Here is an 8718-nt window from a genome sequence, read left to right as displayed (position 1 = left end):
ACCAAGCTGGTGCTGAAAGCACAGAAACTGCCAGATCCCTTGGAAAACCTGTCAAAAAACTTCTAGCAATCATGGTCAGTTACCTCAGTGCAATCACAGTGTCCATCCATCCACCCATCATCCAATCCAACGTTGTCCCGTGAGGAGTGTAGGAGCCCAGGGCTGGGCAAGTTGGTCCTGACATTTAAGAGAGTGACAAGCCTCACTCATCCCTAAGTGGCATTAAGTGAACAATAAACCCCAACCATCCCTTGGATATAAACCTTCACTGGCTCAATCTGATTGGAGCATCATAACTACACACTAAATCACCAAGTGCCATAATTTGGTTATATAGTTACCACCCAGCATAGTAAATGGTTCCCTGGTGTACATGAAACCATTTGGCTTGTTACTCAGAGCACTCACAGGCAGAAGGAAGAGGAAAGAATGGAGGAAAGAAAGACAGAAGAAGGAGTGTAAAGTCACCTGTAGACAGAAGGAGGAGGAAAGAATGAAGGAAAGAAAGACAGTAGAGGATAGAAGGAAAGAAGGATGGAGGAGAGGACAGGGCATACACCAGAGAGCAGCACTACATCGAGTGAGTGGATGGTGGGCACCCCCACCTATCACAGTGCCTAAAAAGTATTTTGGGTCAACCCTAAACACTAAATATTTAATAAGCAACTTATATATAAAGTATTTAATGATACAATACACATGAACTTACCTTAACCTAGGTGTATTTACACATGTACACCATAAAACAGCGCAATAAAGTTTCCAATCTTTTGAACGGTCCCGCACACAAAATCAGACACACAAGTCATGATGGCCGACAGCGAATGCAGTGTTGGCAAGCAGAAATCTTCAAAAGCAAGTTCAACTTTAAAACGCACTAAGCTGTAGATGAACTGTTCAAATTTTTGCACTATATTGGACTTCAAAATGCGCTAGCACTAGATCTAACGCCAAATTGGCAACTGTAGGAGCACGAACACCAGCAGAAAGCAGGCCACCCAATCATGGGTGCCAATCGGCTCAGCATATGTACCAGAAGAGCAAAGAACTTTTGTAATGGGACTATTTATGAAAACAGCCAAAAGACTGGAAATACTGCAAGACCAAATGGTGAATGAGAGGACTTTTACTGTTCCACAAGGGAGCACCAGATCCCCATATGGTGTGTGTACAGTACAGTATTATAACTATAGGACAAGGCCACAGAAGCAGTTGCTTACCTGTGGGCGGTGGGTCTGTTTGGCCAGACAGACTTGGGTTTCTCTGTAAGAACAACAAGAACAGTACAAGAGTGTGGAGTTATCTGATGGTGCAGATAGACTACGTGGCACCAGATAAGTATTATCAGTCTAAAGGAGCACATACTGCATACAGTATACATGAGTGTAAGATGGAGTAGAGGATTTGCCTATCTATCTGTAGCTAAAACCCATAACTGTAGAAGGGGCAGCCTATTTTCCAACTCACACTCCATCATTCATACACCTCTCCACCCTATCCCTCCAGCTTATCCTCCACCTCCCCCTTTGACGAACCCCCTTCTCCTCTACGTACACTCTGCCACTCAATTTCTCATTCTCCATTCTCTCCACATGGTCATACATACTGTTATTGCATTTTTAAAAAGGTTTCAAAGTAAAAAATATTGCAGTAACTTCGATCTGCTGAGACATATAGATAATGTGGAGAGACAAAAGTCTGCATACTGGAATGATCTCATCTCTTCTACCTCACCCTATGTTTGGCCATGTGAAGGGAACTGATAGTGAGACACTGGCGAGGAGGATTTATGTGAGTGAGGTGGAAGAAGGAAAGGGAGAGGGGGAGACTGGAGGCTGATAATAAGGGGTAAGGATGGGATGGGAAGGCATATGAATCAGGACTGACAGTGGTGTGAGTTGGAAGACAAGTAACCTGACAGCAGAATACAGGGTGGCATGGAAGTGATTTGTTCATAGCCACCCCCTCTGGGTAGGCTTCTGGCTATAGACAAATACTGTAGATAGAAAAATACTTCTCACTATCCTCTATGGCTAATATTCTTAACCCTTTAACCGCGGGTATTGTTTTGCCCCGACTGTCCTCTCCCACGGGGGTTTCAGCCAAAATGTAAACAAACTTTAAACCTTTATAACTCTGCACAGAATTAATCTAGAGCAAAAAATAAGGTACCATTAGAAAGTACTAACCTTCGGCTTTGCAATGATGTAGGTTTCTTGATTTCGTTGACTATCACTGGATGGTCAGTGCCGTTAGAAGTGAGCGATCTAAAATCACTATTTTTCGCTCACACACCATCACCTTCGCTCACACATCATTACCAAATGCCAACCTCATTCTGATAATAATACTATAAACATATATGAACACTGCACATACGATAAACACCCACTCTGTGTTCACTGAGGCAGGTAAAAGGCACTGTAATTGCCCGCACTTCACTGCCACATCAGCGGTGTTGTAATCACTATTTTTCGTTCACACACCATTACCAAATGCCAACCTCATTCTGATAATAATACTATAAGCATATATGAACACTGCACATACGATAAACACCCACCCTGTGTTCACTGAGGCAGGTAAAAGGCACTGTAATTGCCTGCACTTCACTGCCACATCAGCGGTGTTGTAATCACTATTTTTCGCTCACACACCATTACCAAATGCCAACCTCATTCTGATAATAATACTATAAACATATATGAACACTGCACATACGATAAATACCCACTCTGTGTTCACTGAGGCAGGTAAAAGGCACTGTAATTGCCTGCACTTCACTGCCACATCAGCGGTGTTGTCACTCACACAGCTGGACAGATACTGATGCGTGTTGGTCAGGGGTGGGGTGGGGGGCCCAGGGGGTGGGAGGTGGGGGCCCGGGGGGTGGGAGGAGGGAGGTGGGGGTCGGCTGGAGTGAAAGAACTTAATAGCTACTCTCCCTTGAAACAATTGGCGCACGGAAAAAAACGCGGGGTATTCAAAATATTCACAAACATTCGAGAATGACACCCGCGGTTTGGTCCAGTTTTTGCAGTGTCATTCTGAGATGACACCCGCGGTTAAAGGGTTAAGTTAAGACAGGCCTGGGATATTTCTCTACCCTTAAACAGTTCTCGTTTATATGATGTCAGGAAGAAAGTGACAGACATCCCCCAAGTGTAAAGTAAAGAGAGTGGTACTGTCTTTTGGCCCTGACTACTTGTGAAGTTAATGGACAGTTAACAACTGGCCACTCCAGCCAGGTGCTCCCACAGATTTTTTGTAAGGGATGTGTTGAAGGAGAAGGGTCAGGATGATGATGAACGATGATAGCAGGAGAGGAAGACAGAATGATAGTTCATTCATTTTAACTCGGAAGAGATTTTTGTCCTTTTGCATTATACTGTATTTACCATAGATCAAGGCAAAAATAAGACAAAACTAAAGCTCTACACCCTTTCCACAGCACTTATTTGTGACTAGCACCATATTCCAGTGTTAATCTCTCACTACAGTTCAACATTCAAGAAGAAGACAATTTTATGCTTACCCAATGTGAACTGAGTATAGCAATGGAGCAGGTGATGGTGACATGAAGATGGAGTATAGACTACTAAGACTGTTATATTTATCAGCCTCCACTTCTGCCAGCTAATTCCATGTCTCTGTTTACCCACTGATAAGATTTGTTCACAGGCAATATCTGTATTCCCTCTAAAGTTAACTGGCAGCTGATAAGAACAGTAAAAATGATAAGTGTAAAAACATGAACAAAGCTGTTATGAAGTGTGAGAGTAAAATGGTGAGTTAAGGAGATTATTTACTACAGAACAGTATTCTCTCGCTGAGTTCAGGCAGTACATTAAGTTTCAGGTCATATATGTTATTTGCAGAATGTGGATTAAACTATGCACAACTTTTAAAAAATACATAATTATTCATGGGATATAAGTTACCATAAAACAGTGATTTCTGAGCCGTGGTTTACTATAAAGAGGTTTCATGACCTGCAGTGTGTAACTACAGCACTCTACTTCATTTGGCTCAGATATAATACAGATTTTTTTATGAACACTTGTTTATAAAGAAAAGCATAGTGGGGTCTTCATAAACAAACGTGTTCCTAAAACGTTCTACATTATCTAAGCCCAATGAAGTGCAGTACTGTAGTTATACGCTGCAGGTCATGAAACCTCTTTACAATAAAACACAGCTCTAAAACCAAGATGTAACATTAACAATAGTGTTCATTACCTTGCCAGCTGCAATATCTCAATCATCTCTTCAGGATTTATGTTATCTACAGAAATCATCTCTATATTTCATTGTATCAACACACCATTCACACACTATATATATTTCAGAACTTAACTAAAAGATTTACCTTGATGTTCCAGACACCATGGCACAAGAAAAAGAAGTTGACATTTACCGAGATACTCCTATTCGTTTGCTGGGTAAGTACCTGTAATTTTTTATCAAGCTGATGGACTGACTCTTGCTGATACATAACAATGTAAGTGTGGAAGTTTATGCCTGTGAAGTGGAATCAAGATTCTAGGGGCTTGACTGGTGAGTGAATGAGTGTGTGGTTCACTTATTTGGGCAAACTTTCAATAATTCTCCTCCTATCAGGTTTTTTCTTGTTCCTTGGGACCTACCTCACCCCAACCACAAGTGGAAAAAGATTTCTAGATGGTGATTATGATATACAGTACAGTTGGCTCTCCACATTAGCAGGGGTTAGGGGACACAGACCCCCAGGAATGTGGAATTTCCGCGAATGGTCGGTGCACCACCCCCTAAATGCGCCTCTACAGCCACAAAGTACACCCTGTGAGCAAGTGTGCATACATTGTACCTAATAAACCATATCTGGGACCTGAAAGCAGCATAAAATATCACAAATAATACAGACCAACTGTATAAAAAAGTGAGAGCACAATTACTGGGAACAATAACAAAATTACAGAAGGTTTGGCGTGGCAGCATAGAGGCAGCAGAACGACTGCAACAGTTGCAGGATACAAACTGAGGGGGAAACAGAGGAGCGTGGGAGCGCGGTGGTTTGGTGCGGGCCTGTTTTGGCACAAAATGACCCGCAAGCATCTGCACTGCTTGACTTTCCGGCTGCGAACGGAATCTTGGCTCCACAGAGGGGCAATCCACGAATCTTTGAACCCTGCTAAAGTTGATTCTGCGAATGTGGAGGGCCGACTGTACTTTTTTGGCCCATATCAGATGTGTATCACTTAACTGCACACAGTTATGTATATCTATCTACAGTATCTACAGCTGAACATCTTAAATCTGGTGGGGGATACCCATGAATAAACTGTCTCCATGTCAAACTGTCCTCCATCAGGCCACCTTTCTGCCAGCTCACACCATCCTTAGTCATATACCTCTCCTACCCAACAATGTACCTAACTGAATTTTTTTAGCATTATGCTTTAAGTGACAGGTGCTTGAGCCCCAGTATGTCAAAGAAGATAAAATTGGATTAGCCTTTTTTCCTTAATTTTCTTTGGGTATTGAGGATGATATGATTACATTGATGACGATGGTGCCAAATTTTATCACAAGCACAATGATTATATACTGTACCAATAACTGAATTTTCTAACTGCATACTTAAGATTCTGAATATTAGCTACACCCATCCCTACAACTTCTGACTGGTACACTCCTCATCAGATTCACTGCATATTTCTAGGTTATGCAAATGAGGTTGGTGAAGCCTTCCGAGCCCTGACTCCTCTCTGGTTTGTCAGATCAACTTATGGTGTAGCTTCAGCCTATGTTGTGGCTGATACGTATGACAAGGCTACTAAAATGAGTAAGGTAAGTGCTATGTGCAAGAGTGTAACTTAGCAGAAAAAAAAATCTCAAAGGTGACATGGTTGAATGGTAACAGCATCCCAATCACACTGATAGTCTAACATATCAAGAAACTCATCCTATATTATAACTAAGGTTAACTGAGTTTCACTGAAGTATGGATCTGTATTGAAGTTGGGGTGAACCGGTTCCATCAGGTGAAAATGCACTGACTATACTAACCTCAGAGGCTCATTCCTACCTCACAACTCAGACTCACTGAAGTTCATACAATCAGTTTGTGGGCGTAGTCTACTTCCATCAGGTGAAAACAAACCCACTATAACAACCTCATCCCCACAGCAACCAGGATCCACCAAACGTGCTGTAACTCATGCAGCGGTTGACACTCTGGTGTGGCAGGCCCTGGCATCCGTCATAGTCCCTGGCTTCACCATTAATCGAGTCTGTGCCGCCTCATTATTCACCCTCGCCCGGGTCGCATCCAAGGTCCCACTGACAACAAGAAAATGGCTCACAACAGCGCTTGGCCTCGGCTGCATCCCCTTCATCGTCCACCCCATTGACACAGGGGTGCACTATGCAATGGACAAGTCAGTGAGGAAATTCTTGGACCTTGAACCAAAGGAGGAGTAGGTGAGAGGGAAAACCATGCACCAGAAATAAGAAAAAGGAAGAGCAAGAACAGAGAAATAGCATAAAATTCCACAAATACAGTATTGAAATAAGAATATAAAAGATCAATGATCTTACTAAACAAAGGACATGCCTGTAAGGAAATTCTTGGAACCAACACCAAGGGAGGAGTCGGCAGGAGGGAAGGCCACACAAAGCAATCTGAATAAAAGTATAAATGGCATAGAGTGGTGTACTAGGTGGCATGGGAGGCTTTGCAGCACGTTTTCCTTATGAGTTTATTTTGTATATTACACCCTAGCATTTTCTTGTATGTTATACCAATTTAATTCTGACAGTTTGCCTTGACAGGTGTAATGTGAAAAATAATCACTAGGGAACTGGTGCTACATAATCTCCAAAGCCACTCATAGTACATTTTAAAAAATAATAATAATGCAAGGGTCCAACATGAAATAACATGATCAGCTGAAATAAACAGAGAAACACTGACATCTAGATAAATCACATGCTCAACAGAAACAATGATTATAGTTTTACAAGCTGAGTATAACTTAGTACAACATGCATTAGTGATAGAGTTGCTCATGTCATGCATTTGTTAGGAAACTGAAGACACAGGCAGCATATAACTGTTGATGAAAAGTATGGCACAAAGTTATACCTGTTAATAATGTTCTCTTGCTGTACAAACTGTTGAGAAATGTATATACAGTATAAGTTACTCTGATACGAGGTTCAACTTGTGATGATGTAGATCTTAATAGCAGTATTTATATCATATTTTTGTTTCAAGATAGTTTTGATAAGTGAAGAAGTGAGAAAGCATGCTGTTGAAATGGCGATTTATCATAAAATGAATGCTGTCGTAATGGACAGAACTGGACAGATAATTTAAGTATGGGAATGAACAAACACGAGTTGCATTTTTTTTATGGCAGTTGACAGACTGGTTTTACACCACAATTGTTGCACCAGTCACAGAGATGAAACCACATGGTGATGGATAAATAAGATACAGGTAATTCTGAAGGCCTGAATGATAAATGATTGAATGTATGGCCCATTTTACTGGGAACTCTGCTGATACCTTTCCACTTTTGCAGATTCTTTCTCTAGATTTAAGTCATCCTGCGGAGATACCAGAAAACAAGGTTAGGATGATGATAAGGAGGAGGCGGAAAATGATGATAATGATGATTTAGAAATGACAACATCCACAAAGGCTGGTACTTGTCATAATGTCAACTAGGGACTTCATTATCTGTCACTGCTTCTCAGAGGAACAATTAACTCAGCTTCCAGAAATGATGGTGCCTAACACACTTGTTAACCAATGATGTACCAAGCACACTTAGTAATATTATATGTGCACCATTTTATATGCTGAATAACTATAATACAGTAATGTATTTATATTCTGAGTATTTGCGATATAATATTGCACTTTTAAACTTGTACCTTGTATAAGTATGGACTTTGACACAAAGAAAAACAGCTCAACAGTAAAATAAGACTTACAGTATTTAAATGAACTACTGTATTATAACGTATGTACGGTTATTGATAATAATTTGAATATGCAGCATCACAGACCACGCTCTGAAAAGTATTATATTTTACTTAATGATACACACTTATACTTTCTTTGTGCTGCTTATTGATGCTTTAATTACATGGAGGGTGGTCAGAACTTGCACATACAGTATTCATCAATTTCTTGCCACAGCTCCACTTCCTGAGATGAACCCATTCACACTGATGATGCATCTTTCTTTTTATTCTTGTAACTATCTGATGATTATATTCACCTTCAGTACAGACTGTTTGAACTGGAAGGGTTCAGTACAGACCTTACCAACCAATTCAGTGTATGAGATCTTTCCCAAATTAAATAATATCATCTGGAGATAACAAGAATAAATGGTATAAAGGCATTTACAGTACTGAAGGAGTTTATAGGAATGTGTTGACCTGTGGTTCTCTTACAGAAAGTGAAATCATCCTCTTCCCAAGATCTACTGAACACTCCATGAAACAAGTTGTATGAAAAGAGACACTCACTGGTTGAGATGGGATTTTCATAATGATTCACCAGTCATAAGTATTCTTCAGACTGACCTTACCCTGTCTGGAGTGGGGAAAAGGCTCAGAATGATGCTGATAGATGGATGTAATTTTAAAAAGATAATTAAGCGAGACAGATGAATGACAATGACGCTGAGGGTAATGTGGGATGAGATAGTTGTTATGTAG

The 8718-nt window shown here is 40.8% G+C and overlaps 1 protein-coding gene across 1 annotated transcript; it reads left to right on the top strand.

The window, feature by feature from the left end:
* The first annotated feature begins 4387 nt into the window (after positions 1–4387).
* LOC145405479 (mitochondrial fission process protein 1) lies at positions 4388–6462 on the top strand. The gene is made up of 3 exons (XM_080276832.1): positions 4388–4442; positions 5702–5829; positions 6169–6462. The coding sequence occupies exons 1-3, from the start codon at positions 4388–4390 to the stop codon at positions 6460–6462; spliced, it is 477 nt and encodes a 158-aa protein (XP_080132958.1).
* Positions 6463–8718: the final 2256 nt, after the last annotated feature.

The sequence above is a fragment of the Coenobita brevimanus genome, chromosome 67 (assembly GCF_032717465.1).
Source record: "Coenobita brevimanus isolate Jiangsu-jjx chromosome 67, ASM3271746v2, whole genome shotgun sequence".
Taxonomy (NCBI): domain Eukaryota; kingdom Metazoa; phylum Arthropoda; class Malacostraca; order Decapoda; family Coenobitidae; genus Coenobita; species Coenobita brevimanus.
Note: the sequence above shows the minus strand (reverse complement) of the source record. Positions and strands in the feature narration are given on the sequence as shown.